The sequence below is a fragment of the Patiria miniata genome, unplaced genomic scaffold (assembly GCF_015706575.1).
Source record: "Patiria miniata isolate m_02_andy unplaced genomic scaffold, ASM1570657v1 HiC_scaffold_2, whole genome shotgun sequence".
NCBI classification, from domain to species: domain Eukaryota; kingdom Metazoa; phylum Echinodermata; class Asteroidea; order Valvatida; family Asterinidae; genus Patiria; species Patiria miniata.
In genome coordinates, this window is record NW_024037058.1 from 8,181,211 (window position 1) to 8,202,806 (window position 21,596).

The 21,596-nt window shown below is 39.3% G+C and overlaps 2 protein-coding genes across 2 annotated transcripts; one reads left to right on the forward strand and one right to left on the reverse strand.

Moving 5' to 3' along the window:
* Window positions 1-591: 591 nt before the first annotated feature.
* Window positions 592-4,913, reverse strand: LOC119726282. The gene is made up of 8 exons (XM_038197922.1): window positions 4,781-4,913; window positions 3,841-4,250; window positions 3,037-3,135; window positions 2,479-2,634; window positions 1,999-2,114; window positions 1,665-1,812; window positions 1,352-1,484; window positions 592-701 (listed from the first exon to the last, which is right to left on the reverse strand). Exons 2-8 carry the CDS (start codon window positions 4,111-4,113, stop codon window positions 607-609), a joined length of 1,020 nt encoding a protein of 339 aa, XP_038053850.1. The 5' UTR covers window positions 4,114-4,250; window positions 4,781-4,913; the 3' UTR covers window positions 592-606.
* LOC119726283 (THO complex subunit 5 homolog) lies at window positions 4,703-18,085 on the forward strand. The gene is made up of 16 exons (XM_038197924.1): window positions 4,703-4,901; window positions 6,553-6,699; window positions 7,017-7,228; window positions 7,637-7,783; window positions 8,600-8,714; window positions 8,960-9,092; window positions 9,517-9,635; window positions 10,383-10,482; window positions 11,285-11,393; window positions 11,937-12,038; window positions 12,854-13,062; window positions 13,461-13,564; window positions 13,987-14,074; window positions 14,752-14,867; window positions 15,966-16,156; window positions 16,929-18,085. The coding sequence occupies exons 1-16, from the start codon at window positions 4,767-4,769 to the stop codon at window positions 16,990-16,992; spliced, it is 2,091 nt and encodes a 696-aa protein (XP_038053852.1). The 5' UTR covers window positions 4,703-4,766; the 3' UTR covers window positions 16,993-18,085.
* Window positions 18,086-21,596: the final 3,511 nt, after the last annotated feature.

Below are 21,596 nucleotides of genomic sequence, written 5' to 3' on the forward strand. Positions count from 1 at the left end.
AACATGTGCATAACAGTACCGTAAATAGTACCATATACAAAATGAATTGCTGACTAATCCATTGACCACAATTAATAGTCACTATTGAGGTGGTATGCAATTTAAACTTTCAAGGGGCACATCAAGCCCATGTAATAGCAGCTTGCCTCTACATTCCTCAATTCTAAGAAATCCTATAAAATCCTACAAACCCTTCCCAAACCTTCTGGTGGATTTTAAAGGATCTGGGAGGGTTAGGGTTGACTCATTAGCCGTCTTAAACCGCACTGCCTATTGCATGTTCCTTGTAACACCCAAAATTGCATGACAGCTCTATGGCTTCATGGAATCATCTGTGAATAAATACAATGTAATATGATGTAGTACAGTGTAATACAATTGAATACAATGTAGTAACATGTGGCAATGTAATACAATGTAGTATAATGCAATACAATGTACATGTGTAGTACAGGTAGTACAATGTAATACAATTGAATACAATGAAGTAACATGTGGCAATGTAATACAATGTAGTATAATGCAATACAATGTACATGTGTAGTACAGGTGTTCATGGGTTTATACAGAGTCTGATGGTGTTTTTTTTTTAATGTTTATGTCAGTTTAACTGTCCCAGTTTCCCATAGACCCAAAGGCAATCGCTGGAGACTTGTCAGCCGGCGCAAACCAGAACTCCCACATCTCATTGGTAAGTACAACTGAAACATAAGCGAAATAAACAACTTCAATAGAGAAGCGCGGACACTAAGGAGCTTCTTACACTGTCTGGTTTCCAGATCCAGTTTCATGCATAAAACTGAATGGTTCATGAGTCAGGAGTGCTGATAGTAACACACAGCAACCGGTAAAAATGCAGGTGCTGATAAAAAATGTGTCCAACAGCTGACATAATGCCGCGCTGCCCTTGTAATAGGAGAAACAATCTCAGCATCTAAAGGGACTTGTCAGGACCTGCTGTGAGTACTTGTGAGGACTTGTGATGAATTTGTGAGTTGTGAGGACTTGTGAGGACCTGCCATGGATGTGAGGACATCTGATGGACTTGTGATGGACTTGTGATGGACTTGTGAGGACTTGTCATGGACTCATGAGGTCTTGTCATTGACTTATCATGGACCTGTGAGGACTTGTGAAGGATGTGTGAGGACTTATCATGGACATGCGATGGATTTGTGAGGACTTGTGATGGACTTGTGAGGGCTTGTGAGGACTTGTGAGGACTTGTGATGGACTTGTGAGGACTTGTCAGGCCTTGACATGGATGTGTGAGGACTTATGACGGACTTCATGTGAGGACTTATGAGGACTTGAGAGTACTTGGGCTGAACTGTAAGGACTGTTCACTTACGTGTCTGTCCTTCTTGAAGAGTGACTTCTAATGTTTCACAGATTGTGTCGCAAGGCACCTTGGCTCTCAGCTGAATCAGGTAGCTGCCTCGGATCTGAGCAAACCAGGTCAAATCCTCGTTGGTATAGTACTCCTACAGTGGTAACAAATATTTACAATTTGAGTTCAAAGTACAAAAAGCACTAATATAAACACTCTAGTTTGTCAAAGGCAAAACCCAATCCGATTCGAACCAAGATCGCAGGATTGGAAGGCAAGGCCCGCTACTTTCTGACCAATCACAATCTTTAGATTTTCTTCTGAAAGAGCTTACCAAGAACTGATTGTCCTCTGGCGATTCTGTCCGACCAGATGAGAAAGCAACAAAGTTCTCCAGGGCTGATTCTACCATCGGCGGGAGGAAGTACGGCCGATGGTAAAAACTGCGAAAAACCTTGATGGCTGGTAGCTTACAATTCACCCTGAAAAACAAACCCAAACTAGATGTACGTTTGTGTACAAACATATGGCTGCTTCGGCAATTTGATTATATATCATGTAATAAACTCATAGGGCATGCACGTACAGTACAGTGATCATGAACAATACAGTTCTGTAGATATTAGCCTTAAAGTATCGTTAGCAAGCAGGATTTATGTCTCACTTACCATTTTGTATGAAAGGAACGATCCTTGCTGCTCAAAATCTCCGCCAGTCTTTGCTTTCTGCTGTCTTTGTATTCGCAGACGTCATGTGACCTGAGGATCTCGTTTGTTGTGTACAGCTGCAAAAAGTGTAAACAACTGGACCGTAAACAAGTAAACAATGACGTCTGGGGTTAAATTGCAGTAAACACGTTATTCCTCAAAGTGAATAATTTAATGTGCGTATTGAGTTTTTCTTTCTCATTCAAAGTCTGAAGACTGAAATATCCACTTCATTTTAACAAGATCTTAATAATATTTCAACTCCCAACTCCTGTGTTTTGCTTTTGGTATTTTGTAAAATCGGAGCTGATTTTTACCCAAAAATTGAAGTTGGTGTACGTTTTTGCTTGCCAGCTGAATAAAAAAGGGAGAATGATTAAAGTCTCATTTGAAATGTAGAGAAAACTAAAATCCTTTCGAGTACATAATATATCAGCAAACCGTTTTCAAAGAGTCAACGTTGAATTCTTTGAACGCTCTCCAGTTTTGGGTGGCGTCTGTCACGATGAATGGCGTGTTGTCAAACAGGTAGTCTTGGGTGACTTCATCCATGCTGATGTTGTGCACAACATCAACTTTCAGGTACCCCTCGCACATCTGCAATTAAGAACAAACAAATCACCTGATTAATCCATGTCACAATGGTGTGGAAAACTCTAGTTTATTTTCATTTAAACTTTACTCCATAGACATTGAGTGGCTCAAATTTCAAGTAACTGCTACTGCTAGACTACCAGGTAGCACAAGGAAAGTAGCTCCCAAAAAAGTACCACTGACCGCTGACAAAATTGAGCTCACTTCATTTTGAAACCAGGGGAAAAGTTTAAGAATATTCTCAACCAGAAGTTTTTACTTGGCAAAGCCAAACTTCGGATGTACAGTTTGACATAATATTGATTGTCATTGTAATAACAGTGATGGGGGTCTACCTCACAATATCCTGCCGAAAAAAAAAATCCCAAAGGTTTTAACTGTCAACATTATTTTGAAATGCTTTACCTCACAATCTTCTTCTGTTAGTGTTGCAGCAACCATGTATGGGTTGCGAATGACACATTCCTCATGGTACAGATTTGTCCAGTCCCAGTATGGCAGAACCTAAAATTAATATAACTTAAGAAATAAAAACACTAACTCCCTAGGGGGTGTGCAAAATAGTATTGAAATTGGAGGATTCAGGACTGTTGGGGCTATAAAAACACATGAAATTTACAGAACTATGACATGCCTTAATTTTATAAAAGAATGTAGGCCCCAGTTCCCATGGTGCTTACACAGGTCCCACGTTGTCAACAATGCCAAGTCCATGGAGTCACAACTGTTATCCGTTTTCAAAATATTTTCTAATAAAATTGGAAAGCTTTATTAGAAATTAATATTCTATTTTTTCCAAAAGATTGTCAAGTTTCAACTAGGCCCAGTACTAGCTGGAGTAACCCAGCCCTAAATTGTATCATTGGGTTGTCATTTACCTAGACCCGTGAACGTGGCGTTGTATACAACTACAACAAGCCACGTTCACGGGTCTATCATTTACCCAATGATAAAATTTAGGGCTGGGTAACTCCAGCTAGCCCAGTAGGCCTACAAGTCATCACAGAAGATGTAATTTTAAATGACAAAAAAGTGGGTTCAACTTCAAGATACTTTCCTTGAAAAACATGTAGATGTTGGTAGGCCTATTTTAATTTAATTGCGTCCTAATTTAAATATTTCCAGTTGGACATGCCCCCCTTTTAATTTCATTTTACCTTTATTTGGAATGACTTTCCAGCCACGCCCCCCTTTTTTTACTACACATACCTTCACTTGGAAACTCTTCCCAGCCACGCACAGCCACCTGAAGGTCCAGGTATTCTGCAACAAAAACGCTACAACAGTGACAGCCATCGTTACAATGACAGCCCTCTTCGTCCATAATCGGAAGCTGGATAGATCTTCGTGTTTCTGGACAGCGGAAAGCAGCGGTTTCGCATTTTTGGCAATTTGCTCCGGGCTGAAGCCCGAAGAAACGCAAAATTCAACCACTTCTTTCAAGTCTCTGTCGATGGCCTGGAGGCTCTCGTCTCTCGGCATGTTTCCCCCTATATTCGTGGACTGTCTCTGTAGTTTAATCACATTTTCGTGAATTTACAGCTACTTTGGAGTTAAACTTCACGCGGAACTTGAACTAGTTTCGAAATATGCTAGCGCCCTCAAGAGGCTTGATAAATCTAGGCCAATGAAAGACAAAACCCATACGGTCAAAGGAGATGATGCACGTGTGGGCTTAGCTAGGATGATCCTAGCGTTATGTTTATGGGCTATCCTTATCACAGTTTGTTTAAAGGGATCCCGCTTTTTAATGGTCAAATGATTTGTTGTAAGGAATTTTAGTATGAATTATAATGATTAAAAACAAGTATTATTTACAAACACTGCAGCTTTTCTTGATTATTAATGTATAATTTGTTTAAATTTCATATTTATTGCGCCTCAGGCATTGATTCTTTTTGCTAGTTTAATTCTCTGAGCTCACATAACAAATAAATGTTGGACTGATGTGTTAATAATAACTCTATGGTTAATAAGCATATCAGAAAAGCTGGAAACAAGGCTAGCTAAAATCCAGCGCGCAAAACCTCCTTTAGTTGTATGGTATAAACAAGTTCAATGTGATTCAAGGCAGCGCGGTTTGCTGGTTAACTAGTATTTGTTACAACTTAATTTGTGGGTATAAAGAACACGATATGTCAAGTACAACCATCCCATTGAAGAAGAAGCGAAGACTGGGGAGTAAACCGGAGGTAGAACCGTCGCAAATTTCGCCACCAAAAGACACAAAGAAGCTAAAACGTGCACAGGATTCTACTTCACATTCACAGGTTTGACACGCGCAATTCACATGGCGTTCCTACCTAAAGTCATTTATTTCCGACATAGGCCTATAAACACATTACTCATTACTCAATGTGTGAGGGCGCTGTTCATTTGTTGCCCTTTTTTTCTGAGTAGGGAGGAAATTAATTGTGATAAAAAGTTTGGTTCTTTTGCAAATTCATGTTCTTTTTTAAATTCAAACATTTATATCAGAATTTTGGAAGGAAAGAATATTGCCATTATTAATATTATCATGTAGGCCTATTAAATATTGCTCATATCTCACTATAGCCCCATAAATGTGGCCTATTTACTGGACTGCCTCCGTAAACCCACACATCCACAAAAACGTGTCGACTTTGCCAAATTTTGATTTTCACATTTAGGCTTACTTTGTAGGTTTTTTTTGCTTTAGAAGCATTCTCACCCTCTATATAGGCTAATCAGAAAGTGCTGCCTTTTTCAGATGTCCATTTTTCGTGAAATTTCCAGATACATTTGCACACGTTTGCGTATCAAAATTTCAACATGAAATTTCACAAAAATTAGACATCTGAAAAAGGCAGCACTTTCTGATTAGCCTAGTATATAGAGGGTGAGAATGCTTCTAAAGCAAAAAAAACCTACAAAGTAAGCCTAAATGTGAAAATCAAAATTTGGCAAAGTCAACACGTTTTTGTACATGTGGATGTGTGGCCTATGTTTACGGAGGCAGTCCAGTAAATAGGCCACATTAATGGGGCTAATCTCACTAGTGAAGGTCAGTCCAGCCTTGACTCCATGGGCATGTGCGCCTTCCTTCACAAATCCCTGGCCGTGATGTACATGTAAACGATGCTGACTGGCTATTCAGAGCATACTGCGCACGCATTTCGAAGATTGCACGCTGGGCGCGTCCACAGGGCGCTCGCGTGCTTTGCATGACACGTCACATACGAAAAAACTTTGTTATTCAAAATTCGCGATGCCTGTACGATATGGATTATGGCAGCCTCGTTTTTCACTAAAAGACACTTCTGCATATGTTGAAAAGGGACGAAAGGGGTAGTATGTACATTTAATACAAATCTTTGCTAAATAATGCGCCTATCAATTGTCCCCCCCCCCCCTCCCAAGATCACCAAGATCACAGGAGTCTTGCACTCGGCCATCTCTCATCATTTGTTGTCGACTGAGGGCGCTTGAATTCTCTTGACCAACTACAGCGGGGCTTTCATCCAGGAGTGTTTCTGTGCCTCGTGCGATGAAATGAAAGCTATGCTGTAGTTGGTGCAGAGAATTAAAGCGCCCTCAGTCATCGGCAAATGATGAGAGACGGCCGCGTGGGAGACTCCTGTGATCCTGGTGAACACATTTCTGGTAAATTTCACGTTTGTTTCACATTTGAGAGATTTCAACCCACCCTAGAGGTACCTATCCACATCAAGATAATACTTGTGAAATATTAAGGCGAACATTTCGCGGCAGGAGAGTTATGAGGTTTGAAAAAATTGAGAATTTACTGCGTACAGCAACTTCAATTGGTATTTCTGTAAGGTTTGTAAAAACCTTACAGTTCTGGAAGTATACAGTACCTAGGGTGCTTTTGAGGAATCCTTGGTTTCATTACCAGAAACAATAATAAAAACATAATTATCTTTTTTATTAATTCATCAGGAGTCCACTGGTGCGTACAGTGAGGAGCTGGAAGTGCTGAAGCGCGATGGACAGCAGGATTTGGAACTCCACCGCAGCGAGTGCGCCAACTTACGACAGATCATGCAAGACATCCAGTCTGCCAAGATGAGTGACGCTGACGATAAGGTTTGGTTTGGACGTTTCTCTATTTATGGACAGATATTTTCAGTAAATTGGAGAGTTCACCCCTCCAAGGACCACATTCAAGAAGTAACGGAGGATTGAGGCCACATGCATATTTACATTGAGGCAGTTGGAGGATTTTGCAGGATTGAGTCATCCTAGCAAACATGCCTACATGTAGGTTGTTATGGTTAATTTTGGCCAGATAACACGCAAAAGGCGCAACATCATAGTGAACTATAGTATGGATGAATTAATTTAAGAATAACAAACTAACATTTCCAGTAGTGCAACTCTTGTATTTTTTCTTTCCACTCTAGGATGAGTATGTTGCCAACAAGCGCATGCAGGCCTCGCTCCATTTTGTCACCCTGAAGAAACTGAACCGCTTGTCTCACTTTCGCTGCAAGGCGGCACGGGAGACCACCATGGCGGGCAAGCAGCGGGTCGACAGCTTGCACCTACAGCTGCAGAACCTGCTGTACGAGGTCATGCACCTGCAGAAGGAGATCAAGAAATGCCGAGAATTCAAGTACGAAGTCAATTCTTAAAACTTCCCAGTCTTGAGCCCTACTTGTCATATTTTTGTTACGGTGGTTCCTGAATCATCCAAAATCTACCAGACTGTGTTGAATAGAAGACACATTCCTTATTCTTTCATAAGCATCAAGCCTGTGTTATGTAATAGTGGCTGGGCTCTACCTTCCTCAATCCCACAAAATCCTATGTCTGTGACAGAGCTTTTAAATGCTCAGTGAGTAAACCAGCAAATGTTTATTTCAAATCTTTTTCATCCATCATCTAGTAATGGTCAAGGAGATTACAGACTAGGAGTTTTGGATCATTTCACTGACTCATTAATTAGACATCATGGTTAATTGGCTCTGTCATGGGCATTTCCAAATGTTTTGATTTCATATGCCCTATTATTGATTTCTAGGTCCAAGGACGAAGACATTGAATTGGTTGACGTCGACACTTTCTATCGTGAAGCTCCTTCGGAGATCGCCACTCCTCACAGCACCAAGAAGGACCCTCACAAACAGCGACTGGCTAGACTGGACTGGGAACTAGAGCAGAGAAAAAGGTCAGTTTGTTGAGAATGCTACTGAATCCTTCAAGACCACCTTTTGATTGACTTGTGATTGGGGTTTTATTGACTTGTTGTTTATTTGACATTGACTTAAGATTGTCATGTGATTAAACATGTGATTAACTTGTTATTGACTTGCGATTGACTTGTGATCATTTGAGATTAACCTGTGATTGACTTGGCATTTAATTATTATTGGACTTTAGATTTGACTTTTGATGTACCTTTTGAAGTTGTGATAACTTGCCAATCAACTTGGGATTGGCATGGGATTGACTTGTGATTTGACATGTTATTTGACTTTACTTGTGATTTGACATGTGATTGATCTGTGATTTGACATGTGATTGACTTGCAATTTACTTGGGATTGACTTGGGATTTGACATGTGATTTGACATGTGATTTGACATCTGATTGATCTGTGAGTTGACATGTGATTGATCTGTGAGTTGACATGTGATTGATCTGTGAGTTGACATGTGATTGATCTGTGAGTTGACATGTGATTGATCTGTCAAGTGACATGTGATTGATCTGTGAGTTGACATGTGATTGATCTGTGATTTGACATGTGATTGATCTGTGATTTGACATGTGATCAGCTTGTGATTTTACTTGGCACTGAATTGTGATTGACTTGTGATTTGACTTGTGATAAACTAGGAAACAACACAGTCCCTCAGGCCCCAGTTTAACATGACGTGGATATATAAAGTTACGTTTTCAGGAGATAACTAAAATAATACCCAAACAGCGAAGTTGGGATTGATGCCAACAAGTGATGTTGATTTTAATTTGTTCTCTTTAGGTTGGCTGAGAAGCTGAAAGATTGCCAGAGCAACACGGATATCCTAGCCAGAGAGATCAACACCAAGGAGGAATATCTGGATAGTCTACAGCCTCAACTAGCAACCATCCTACAGGTAATCAGGATTAAAAGGATTAACCCTAATCCCCTTCAGGATTTTTATACAAGGTTCATCCTTAACCTTAAGCTATCCTTGACCTTTGACCTAATGGTCATCTCTCAAGCTGCCACACTTCTGTGTATATCATAAAAGATTACTCTTAAGCATGAAACAGTAAATCCTATCCCAACCACTCTCAAAAGACCTCTGAAGTGTAACCCTTGTACTTTAACTTTTGACCCCTCGTGTCCGCCCATTAGGCTACCATACCGGTCCAGGAATACCTCTCCATGCCGATACACGAGATCCGTGCCCAACACCAGACAGCCAAACTGCTCCCGAGGCCGCTGTACATCTTGTACGTCCAGGCCAGCGCTTACCAGGAGGCTAGAGGTAAGCGCCCTCTATTGACAAGCAATGTCCTGGGAGTAAAACCATAATCAAAAAGTCTCCATTGTTGTTCATTGTGGGTGCCGATTGTATAGAGCAATAGAATAGTAGCATGTGGGTGTTTACGAATCTTCGGGCTTGTCTCTAGCTTTGGTTTCAGGCACTCAGAGGTGATACTGGGCCCTTGACTTCATCTAATCCATCTTAATGTGATAGGGGGTGTGATAGGGGGGTTTTGGTCCCCCCTGCCTAATCCTGGTCCCCCCTGCCTAATCCCTCCTTTGTGTTTCTCCTCCACCCTTGAATGCTTGTGTGTCCCCTACATGTTTGTTCTGTGAAATTGTCATTTTGCCTCCGGAAAAAAAAAAATTGTTAGGATTGAATGTTGTGCCCTCAAATTTGTTTGAATCCTTTGGTTCCTTGTCAGATTCTTCCATGTCGCTGAAGATTGAGGGTGATAAGGATGCGGTGATATCTGCCGGCTCTGCATCGCCGGTCATTGAGGAAGAAAGCGACTCTGATAATGAGGAGAGCCTCACCCAATCAGTAAGACTACCAGATGAAATTTGGGGGGAAAAAACCTCTCTTGTGAATGTTACTTCTAACTTGATATTGTGTGTTTACTATGCTGGGTGCTCTGCCCAGGCTATAAATTAAATACTGCTTCATACCATGGAACCCACATTTATAATTCACTTTGTTGTAGAATAGAAGATAATTGTGGTTGATTGCCTTGCTGAGGGACACAAATGTGAAATAATCCTGCTTATCTTTTTTTTTCTGAATTGCATCTGTTTTTTATAGGGTAACTTTGTTGATAGGCAAAAGAACTTGTGGTTAATTGCTTGCTCATCATGGACACAAATTGTGAAATAATGCTTCTTCGTACTATACGACCTTCATTTGTCCAATGTTTAGTTTATCAAGGAATGTCGACATTGTGGTTTGGTGTGTTTCCCAGGAGCACGAGTCATGAAATAATGATTCTTCCTATCATATGACCTGAATTTTCCCAAGGTTTACTTAAGTTAGGATACAAGAAATTGTGGTAAATTGCCTTGCTCAGGAACACAAATCATGCATGGTTCTTCCTACCATAACCAGGGACATAAACCGTGAAGTAAAGCAGATTCTTACCATAAAACCTGCCTGGGTTTTTGTTTTGGTAAGGCTCACTCTGTTGAGAAATGGAATAAATTGAGGTTAGTTGTCATGCTTCTAAAAAAGAAATGATGATTGAGAGCGATTTTCATTCAAAAATAATTTTTTTTTGTTTCTTTTGCATCTTGATAGAAGCGGAGACGGAAGACCGTTGGGAATAAACTGGAAGAGAAGAGACAGAAGCTACTGGCCAAGCACCCACTGCAAGTCATCATGACACTGAAGTTTAGAGGTAAGATCTTGGCTTTTCTTCAAAATCTGAAATTTGCAGAACTTTCACATGTAAATCTTGTCAATCATTGACATCACAAGTCAATCACAAGCCAAACACAAGTCATCAAAGGTCCTAAAAAGTCATTTTATGTCATTTACAAAGAGCAGGGCATGAACAACGACAAGGGAATATGTCATTGTTCTTTTGAATACTTTGAATGCAATTAACTTTATGATGACACTGATGACTCATGATTGACTTGTGATCACTTGCGATTGATTTCTGATTTAATTGTGATGACTTGTGATGACTTGTGATTTAATTGTGATGACTTGTGATTGATCTGTGATTTAATTGTGATGACTTGTGATTGATCTGTGATTTAATTGTGATGACTTGTGATTGATCTGTGATTTAATTGTGATGACTTGTGATTGATCTGTGATTTAATTGTGATGACTTGTGATTGATCTGTGATTTAATTGTGATGACTTGTGATTGATTTGTGATTCAATTGTCATCACTTGTGATGGCTTGTGAGGTATTTGTGATTTAATTGTGATCACTTGTGATTGATTTGTGATTTAATTGCGATCACTTGTGATTGATTTGTGATTTAATTCAATTTGATAACTAGTGATCACTTGTGATTAATTTGTAATTTAATTGTGATGACTTGTGATAGGTTGTGATTGACTTGAGATGATATGCTTGACTTGTAGTGAGCTATGAATTGTGATTGATTTGTGACTGACTTGTGATGGCATGTGATCAATTTGTGAGAAGTTGTGAATAACTTTTGATAATCTCTCATCCACAGATGGCTCCGTTCTGACGTTGACATTCTCCTACCTAACATCGCTCCACATTGTCTCGGTTGGCGTCGACCTAAAGTTATCCTCAGCAGCAAAGACGACGACAGTCACAAGGTTGGTTGACAGTGCTGAAATCAGACTAAGTTCTAACTCTTACCCTCCCAAATCCTTCATATTCCACCAGTTTTTGAGGGATTTTGTAGGATTGAGGAAGGCAGAACCCGGCCACTGTTACTTTACTTGCCCCTTGAAAATTCCTGTGCCATTGGTTTCCTGCATAGTGGAGGATTTTGTAGTATTGAGGATGGTAGAGCCCAGCCACTATTACTTTACATGGGGCTCAATGCAACTTCAAACTTGGTACATACAAAGAGTGTCCCATTGACTTCCTGCACTGTGGTGGATTTTGAAGGATTGAGTAAGGTTTCTGGCTTGGCAAATTTATACGCTGAGCGAAACATTAGCAGGGAACCAGTCAAAAGCAGTTTACATTGCATTTCCCTTTTGGCTGGTAACCTGTTTTTGCTAAGCAGCTAATTTCTGTAAAGAGCAAATTTATGAGCCTTAGCAAAAAAAACGGCTGAAAACCAGTCAAAAGCATTATACATTGCAGTATGTTTTAGCTGGTAACCTGTTTTGATGATCTCTCTTCCGCAGTGATCTTCTTTCCCCCGACCGCCTGCTAAGCTGTCTCCACCCAGGGGATACCGGACTTGTCTCACCCAATGCATCAAACGCTTACCAGTTCAGCAAATTAGGGTAAGATTCCATAGAGTGAATTCTGTTACCATTCCACGTTTCTGAACTATTGTCTTCCTTTCTGTGCTTGATTTTGAAGATGAGTGAAATCATGAAGGGTCATGATTTACTGCTGAAAGCCTTCATTTTTGTCATGGGGAGATACTGCTCGCCCAAATTTCATTGCAAGCTATTTTCTTTTGTCACTACTGTATCTTGAACATTTTCCAATTGTTTCCACTTTGCCTGACAAGTTCGTTTAGAACTTACAGCGGGACTGTTCTTAACAGAACCAAAAAACTACTTAGCAAAGTTGATAATAAGCAGGACAAGTTCTTTTCAGAACGAATATCTTCTAAGCAGTAGTTATTACCACATGGTGTTACCGCAAACCGAAACGATGCCGATACCCCACCATGCAAAGCCTCAAATCTTATATCACTTTGCCTTTGTATCACGTCATGAAATTATAGGTCATTGCAGCTCACTGATTATTTATACCTCCCTAAACTATATGGATTGCGTGACTCATACATTAGTGTAATATCCATTTCATTGGTACCTGTCACAGACACCGCTAGTCTCAATAGCCCATCATTGTTTATACCTCCTTTTATACCATGGATTCTATGAGCTCTCTTCCTCAGTGTCATTTCCAATTCACTGGTACCTGTCACTGACACCGCTAATCTCAATAGCCCACTCATTCTCAATACCTCCTTGTATAGCATGCATTCGATAAGCTCATTCTTCAGTGTCATTCCCACTTCAGTAGTACCTGTCACAGACACCGCTGGTCTCAATAGCCCACTTATTATTTATACCTCCTTGTACAGCATGGATTCTATGAGTTCCTACATCGGCAAGACCGGCCACCCATATCGCTGGGCCCAGTGGCTGGCCGGTCTAGACTTCCTACCAGAGGACAGCGAAGCAACAAAAGCAACAACAGCTATCAGCACTAGTCACATGGAATCAACTCTCAAAGCCTTACGATCCCGCACCCGGGCACGTCTGGCCTTGACAAAACAACTGACTTCCTTGGGTACGAATCTTCCTTGAATAAGAAAGTGAAGATATTGTGGTTAATTACCTTGCTCAGGGACACAAATATCATAAAAATAATCCCACTTCCTACCATTTGACGTGCATTGGTTTTTGATAAAGTTCGCTTTGGTGTGAAGTAAAACAAATTGTGATTAATTACCTTTCTTAGGGACACAAAGTTTTCTGATTCTCAGAATTTGTTGCGAATCTAAATTTTAACATTATGGTATCCAAAAAAAAAGGTCACTTACCATTCCAGCATGTTGTACCTCAGAAAGCCGCCATAGTTCAGTGATTCTAAATAAATTGTTCTTGCCAAATAAGATTCATATCTCTTGATGTCAATTTCATTCTTGTTGTGAATACGTCCTATATTCTTTGCATTTTATGTTTCAGAGCGTAACACGGTGCCCGTACCAGCCCAGTCTGTGGGTCTTTTCCCGGCCAAGATAGCGGCCAGACTAACCTCATGGGCGACAATCACCAAGGAAGATTTCCAAGTAAGCTATTCATCGTAAACAATAAAAAGTCCCGGAAAGTTTATGACTTGTACTGCATTCTGTTTAATAGAAAAGACTTAATCTTCAGTTTTAATGAAGAATTTCCCCTTTTCTGAATGTTTGTGAGAGGTTTTCTAAGTACTCTGAAATTTGAAAAGCAAGGCTAGAAAAGTTAACTTGAATTCAGGGTACCAAACCAAATGGCCAAAAATTCAGACAGACACCTCTAGTAGTCTGAAACTATTGCTAGAAATACCAGCTTGCATTCAGGGTGCTATACAAAGATGGCCACAGATCCAGGCAGGCACCTCTAGTGTATTCTTAAAACAAGGCTAGAATTAATACCAGGTACCAGACCAATATGGCTGCAGAGGAAGTACACTTATCATGTAACTCTATGTTTGAATTTTTTTTTTTTTCAGGCTTTGCTGTTCATGCAGAGATCACCAGCTTTAGAACTCGCAGAGGACTACCAGCATTTCTATCTGGCAACATGTTCAAGAGGATCTGGTATGTTTAATTCTTTTTATTTGAAACTTAATTAAAGGTACTGCTGTAGTCTGATTTTTATGTGTGCAATGCCTTATTTTGATGCTCATGTTAAATTGACTGACATTTTACCAATGTAATGTAATTGTTTCTCATGCAATCCTTGAAAATGCACCTTTGTGTCCCATTTTCAATTTTCCATTTTCAAGTTTTGTTTTGCAATTTTTAAGGGTGTTTTTATTTCAGCACCAAAAGATAGCTGAAGTTCGGATATTTTGCTGTCAAAAATTGTCTTTTCTTTGGTGATTCGTCATTGTGGCAGTACGTGGCAGTAAGCCAATGAGGAAAACTCTCAAATGTTTCTTTGAGTAAATTTTTGGGTTCACAACAGAAAACCCCTGAACTGAACAATGTCTGCCTGAAATGACATCACAGCAACAGCGCCCTCAGTTGTCAGGAAAAGCGTGAAATTTTTAAGTGTTTAATATGAACCAAAAGGGATGTCAAATTGTTTTCATACGTTAAAGAGAAGTAGAAAGTTGCACAAAAATTTGTTCCTATTTCTTTCATGTCATTATCCCTTTAAACCTAAATTGCTTAAATTATTTTCAGTGCGCCACACCCAAAAAGATAACAAGAACACGGGAAATATTTAACATCTATAACTAAACCTTGCCACATTATCATATTTTGTACAGCTATTCTCAAAGCAGCCGTTCTGCTGAGCGTAGATTACCCACGATGCCCTCCTCACATTGTCATCGGTGTCACGCTGACGGGAGAGCACAATCACAGCAATGACAATGACATCAGGGTGAGTAAAGAAGTGTGACTGATGGGGAATCGAACTGGAAACCTTAGAAAATACCATACCAGTTCTCTACCAACTGAGTTATCTAACATTATGTTCGCAGTCTCAAAAAAAAGGCAGTATATTGCATGGACGGTCTGCACTAGTAAGCGGAAGGTTGTTGGTTCGATTCCAGACCAAGCGAGCTTGTGGATTTTGTTCACAGGTTCTTGGACCGCACTGAGTATACATATTTGTAAAGTTACGTCGGTGACGGGCAAAACCCGATATTTAAATGTAAACCCATGTAACGTAAAAAAAAAAAATCCTTAGAAATGTACCTTTGTGTCCCATTTAACCTTGTTTCCAGTTTTCGATTTGCCATTTTTAAGGGCATTTTGTTGCCATTTTGGTTTCATGCTAATGCGAATTTGCAAATTCATGAGGAAAAGTGTGATGTCAATTTCAGACAGAAACCTCAATGTTTCAGCTATTTCAGTATTAAATTTGTCACAATTTTGGATACTTTTCTGTCATAAATTTTCTTTTCTTTGATTTGTTGTTTCATTACATTCCATTAGGCCAATGAGCAAAGTTTTCCCACAATGGTTTCAATGAGCAAATTTTGGGTTCACATTTTCACAAGAGAAAACCCCTTAAACTGAACACTGTCTTCCTGAAATGACATCACAGCAACAGCGCCCTCAATTGTCAAGAAAAACATGGACAATTTGAATTGTTTAAAGAAGTGCATGTTTCAATAAACTTAACCAAACACGGATGTCAAATATTTTTCACATATTAAAGAGGAGTAAAATATTGCGCAGAATATGAGCCCAAGTAAAATTGAAGTAATGGGCCCTTTAAATATCTGCCACTTTAAAGTGGCAAATATTGACTATTTTTGAAGATTATCTGCATTTTTATTAATCTACAACATCGAAAACGAATTCAGCGGTAAAAAAAAAGTTTTAACATTTCAGCCATAAAAAATACAAGTTAAAAGGTGATCTTTAAAAGAAATATCCCATGGTACACTGCAGTCTTGTGACTTGTTCGTATTGATTGTGGTAAAATATATGCATTAGGAAAATTTTTGTTTTTGTCGTTTCTTTTTACCAGGATCTGGAATCGGAGCTGAACCTCCATTATGACGAGCTGGTCACAGAGAAGTCACATGACTACCTGCTGTCCAATCAGCTGCAGCGACTGCTCATGTGCTTCGACGTGTACGTGGAGACCAGAGGGGAGGGGGAGGGAGCAGAGGGACCCACCGAATTCGCCCGGGAAAAGATGTTCATACGACTGACTAGGTAGGTTGGGATTTTGGGGGCGTGGGAAAGATGTGGAATGGGGGGGGGGGGGATGTTAGGTCGCAATCTTTAATTGCTTTGGTAGAGCAGTGTGAAATCTGGGCCCAATTTCATAGAGCTGCTTAAGCACAAAATTTGCTTAAGCACGAAAAAACATTGCTTAGTAAAATTGGGTTACTGGCCAAAACTCCATGTGATGGACATTGCTTGTGACTGGTATTTAGCGGTTGTTTACTTAGCATAACAATCGCATGGAGTTTTGGCCGGTAACCTGATTTTATTAAGCAAGACGTTTTTTGTGCTTAAGCAAATTTTGTGCTTAAGCAGCTCTGTGAAATTGGCCCCTGGGATTTATATGCCATTATTACACTGAAACCTATTAAACACTTTTATTTAACATTGTACATGTGTGTATTACATTGTGCTTTAATACTTGTATTTCATTGTGCTTGCTTGTATTACATTAAGGGTCGTGCAGTTATTAATGAGTTACGTTAGAACATAATGCTTGCTAGTGACTAATTTCTTTGAGCTGTTAGACACAGAAACTTTCTAGGCACAGGAATTATATGCAACGTCAATAAAAACAGGTTACCAGCCAAAATTTGTGTGATAAATCTACTGCTTGACACTGGTTCCCAGCTAGTGTTTGCCTCATGCACAAATTGGCTCAGTGATATTTCTCTGCCGAGTAGTTCCATAAAAATTGGTTCCTGACACTTTTGTTCACTTTTTTGTTTGTTTTTGTTTTCTTTTTCTTTTTCATCCACAGGGGTAGGGGCCGCTCTAAACCCTACAAGTATAACGCTCAGTATCGGTACTTCACTCAGCGCTAGAAATCCACAGCTTTAATACTGGTACCACTCCTGACCATATTGCGCCAATAGAGGGCGCCCCAGCCATTCCTTTCTGGCATACAACGATTCCTCGGATCCGCTGATTAACTCGGATCCGTTGATTTCCTCGGATCCGCTGATTTACTCGGATCCGCTGATTTACTCGGATCCGCTGATTTACTCGGATCCGCCGATTTACTCGGATCCGCCGATTTACTCTGATCCGTTTTCTCGTTTGCATTTTTAATGAATGCCATTTCAAATTGAAAAACAAATTGTGTGGTTTGAAGTTTCCTTGTTTTTTTCTCTAAATTCAAGTTGCATGCCTGTCTTTTGTCCCTTCACTGTGTATGACCTCAAGTACTGGTTTTATATGGTTTATTTCATACATTTGTCATCCAATTTTTCTTTGTGTCTCTGTTAAATCTGTTGTAACATTTTGTAAATTCAGCAGCCGTTTTCACGAAACAGTGCATTACTTTAATACGCCATGCGTAGGACTTATGCAACAAATTTGTTTTGCGGCAGCGCAATAAACTTACTATTGGTATTCATATTCATGAACCTTGGCATAGCTACGTAATGTTTAAATCATATAAATATCTTGGCCGAGGATACAACAGCTTTTATAGCAGCCGTTTGAGTATGAATTTGTTCGTTCATGAAACAGTTGTTGACTCACCACTGACCACAATTTTGGAAATAGTTTTGTCAGACTTTCTTCGGAAAAATGGTTGCTCAAAAAGTTCTGTCACAAGTAAAATAGCAATTCGTTTTATCCAAACACAAAGCTGTGGAGTGTCTTGTGTTGATAAGTTGTGCAATTACAGGCTCCACAACAGTCACGATTTGTTGGTAAAGTACATCATTTTCAGTCGCTACGTCCATTTTACGCCATCTAAAATGATTGGGCAAGTTACGCACTGTGACTCTTTCATGATTGTCATAACTGAATTGTTGCGCAGCGTGAAATGTTGAACAAATTACGCAATAAAATGTGCCGCAAGTGGAGTTACGCCATCGCATAAAGTTTCATGAAATCGGCTGCTGGACACAATGTTTTATGCCTTCAAAAGTGATTAAAAAAAGAACACCCTTTCTTGACAGCAATTTTCAACTACTTCATGAACTTATTTTAAATATTGTTTCACATAGTAGTAAAGTATAGGCCTTTAACCATGCATGGTGAAAAGAGCTTAGTAAGAGTCGCAAATATAGTGATATTATGCTAATTTGAATACAAGTCACCAAAATCAGTCTTGTCCACGGGTTATTCTGTGTAAAATTTGACGTGTTCGCAGTTCATAAAAATTTAAAAACCTTCCCACCAAAATATTTGCCCTGGTAACTTTTAGTGAAGCTGTCCAATTATTCATGTCAGTGTTAAGATCATCTACTCAATGAGCTGTCGGCTTAAGTTCATTGTTGCATAACATTACATAACGTAACAATCAAATGTCATGCCCTTTCAAATGTTAAGATATGCTTCATTGTTTAATAGCACGTTTTTTCAAATGATAATGTTCAAGCATGCATTGGTGCATTTTGTGTTGAGAGTACATGACTTTGTATACCTCCGTGGACAAAGAGGTTTCGCACATGGAATGTTCAAATGAGCATAGCTCAACGACAAAACCTGCAAATGCAACAATTTTTTTCGTCACATTTGCTGAAAGGCCAGTACTTTAATAGCTAATAATCGACAGTTAAAAATAGTTTTTAAAAATAGGTGAAAATTGCTGTCAAATGTGGGTGTCCTTTTTTACCACCCTGTATTGCAACCAAAGTACCTGCCAAAAAAATTGTTTGAAGTCGAGTTTAATAATACTGGCATTAAGGTTGTGACTTTGTAATTGAATTTTGTAAACGTTTAGCAAATATTTTACGAACCGTTTAAACGTTTAGCCATTCACAATTCGCCTGGCCATTATGTCTGCAGACTGGCGTAACTGACATGATCAATCAACAATGATCGACATTATAAATAGTGGGCAGTCATTGCAAAAGTAAAAACTTAACTACGTCTACCTCAAATGTAATCAAGTACTGCATTGCTTGTGAGGTTTTGTAAACAAAATAGGTTTGAAAACGTTGTTAATTATTTGTGCTATGTATGTTAAACCCAAAGGAAGATCACATTGACATAGGTCCTTTTTTGTATTTAGTGGTGCGGCATAGCCCCAATATGTTAAAGGATTGTGCAAATTGTGATAAAAGCATAAAACTTCACATGCTGGTTCTTCATGCCTTGAAGAAAATATTCAGATATGGAGGCATTTCATATTTGACCTCTGGTGACCCTTGAGAGGTCAATGAAATGTCTTGACATACATGTACACTATTCATATTTATTTTCTTCAAACATCACTTTCCTATGACCCAAGTCTATGCCATAGGTCTTAATACACAAAAAATAATGATCAGATGTGGGAACAATTCAAATCTGACCTCTGGTGACCTCTGAGAGGTCAATTACCTTTGTAAACCTGTTTATAGCTATTTGTAAGATTCATTCTTTAAACCTTATCATTTTTTCATGATTCAAGTCTAAATGAAAGGTGTCCATGCCTTAAAGAGAATTTTTATGCATAGGCTATTTCATATTCAATCTTTGGTGACCTTACAGAAGGTCATGACCTTTGTAAAACCATAGCCTACCACGGATATTAATAAGATACACAATTGTAAAAGCCTTTTTTTATCACAACCCAAGTCTAAAGCTTGACTCTTTGTGCCATAAAAAGAACTTTCAGATGTGGGAACATCATATTTGACGTAGTGATACCCTTTGAGAGGTCAATGGATTATGTATATCTTAGTTGCCGTTATTACACTTATTGTCGAAATGCCATTTTTTTCGTAACCCAAGCCTCAATAGTGCCAAAAAACGGTATTGCACCAATTAGTTTACAGTCATGTTATGAATTCAGACCCCTCAAACAATTTTGAGGTGACCTCTGACCTCGTTTCTCCTTGTTTTATTGGCAGACAATTTAATGATATGCGAATAGAAACCTGTGGGTCTGCTTTGTAATGGAAAATGTACATGTCAAGCAATATTCACTCTTGTCTACTTATTACACCATGTTGTATCAAGATGGACTTGTATTTACCACATTTTTAACCTTTTTACCAAGCCCAATGGTCACTGTTAGATAGTGATGCTTGTCCGATGTACCTCTTAAGTTCTATTGCACCTGCGTCTGCCCTTATAAAAATTGAGATCAGAGGTCTTTTTTTTTTACAATTCATGTCCGAAAGGTGTTCATGCTATTCGCTCTTTGCACGCTGTTATTTACATTGAATGAATACTATACATAGATTTAGGTCATATGAAAGTGATGTTTTCAAGAGCAACAGGTATAAATAGAGTATTCAAAGGTCATTGACCCCTCATAGGTCACCAGGGTTCAGATATGAAATGCCTCCATATTATTTGCCAAAGTTTTATGCTTTTATCACAAAATGCACAATTCTGTCCCTGTGCCTCTTTACTAATAATTGGTGTTTTGCTTGAATGCTTTGGAAATGCCATGCCATGGATTTTAGAATTTGTTTCATTTAAACGTTAATTAAATGTGTAAACGTCGTGCACATCCTTAACTCTTTCGCTACGGAATTTAATTTACCTTTTTCGTCCCAACTGGACGTAATTAAAAGCTGAAAATTCCGCCGAGCGTCGATGTTGGCGCCGCCATCTTGAAATGTATCTCCGTAAACAAACTGCTCACAATAACAAAAAGCGCACCTCGGCCAGACGGAGAGCTGCTGTCAGCGGCTCAAACTAGGGTCAGAGGTTATACAATATAAATTATGTAGATAAGGCCCACATCATGGGGACATCATGTTTATTCATTGCGACGCAACCGAGCCGCTGCCAGCGGCTGTCCATACGACCTGTACAATTTGTATGAGCCGCTGTCAGCGGCTCGCCGTAGCGAAAGAGTTAATAACTGGCATCACAAAGTACATAGGTCAGGTGTAACAGAGACACGAAAAATGTCCCACTTTTTTACCTCTAATTTTCATATGTTGAGACCAGTTACAGTAAAATAATGCAATCTGTTAGGATATATTCATATTAAAGTGGTTAAATTTAAACAGTGATCTTGTAAGCATGCAGGGTGAGTCTAAAAAAAGGGTTAACCATTTGGCAGGACCATTTGTTAAATCAAGTTCCGCATGTAGCACTTTCACAATGTAGGATATGAAAGCCCAATTAATAAGCGTTCTTTTAGTACAAGAATCATTCAAATCACTTTTGTACTTTCCAAATTGCGGAATTTTTTGTGATCCATGGACAGAACTTCATTACAAAAATGGTCCTGACATTTGGGTTTCCTCTTTTTTTTTTCTCACCCTGTAGTGTTATGCTGGCAGCTCACACAAGATATGATACACATTGAGCATGTTCAGAATATAATTAGTCCTCTTTAAACCGGAAGGCTGTGTGATACGTCCCTTCTGCTGGGGCTTTGGAAAGTGCTCGCAAAGCGCTCTAAAAAGCTATAGTGGAATTCAGCGACCAGAATAAGAAGCTTTTTCTGCGGTGTCATGCTCACGCGCATGCTGCATGCGTTCTTAAAGACGAGGCGCATGCGCGG

Excerpts from the sequence above, each read along its gene's own strand:
- LOC119726282 (XM_038197922.1), bottom strand. The coding sequence starts at position 4,113 with ATGCCGAGAGACGAGAGCCTCCAGGCCATCGACAGAGACTTGAAAGAA. Across the intron at positions 3,136-3,840 it reads GGAAGAGTTTCCAAGTGAAG|GTTCTGCCATACTGGGACTG; the intron begins GTATGTGTAGTA and ends TATTAATTTTAG. Across the intron at positions 2,635-3,036 it reads TAACAGAAGAAGATTGTGAG|ATGTGCGAGGGGTACCTGAA; the intron begins GTAAAGCATTTC and ends TCTTAATTGCAG.
- LOC119726283 (XM_038197924.1), top strand. The coding sequence starts at position 4,767 with ATGTCAAGTACAACCATCCCATTGAAGAAGAAGCGAAGACTGGGGAGT. Across the intron at positions 10,483-11,284 it reads CATGACACTGAAGTTTAGAG|ATGGCTCCGTTCTGACGTTG; the intron begins GTAAGATCTTGG and ends TCTCATCCACAG. Across the intron at positions 14,868-15,965 it reads GCAATGACAATGACATCAGG|GATCTGGAATCGGAGCTGAA; the intron begins GTGAGTAAAGAA and ends TCTTTTTACCAG.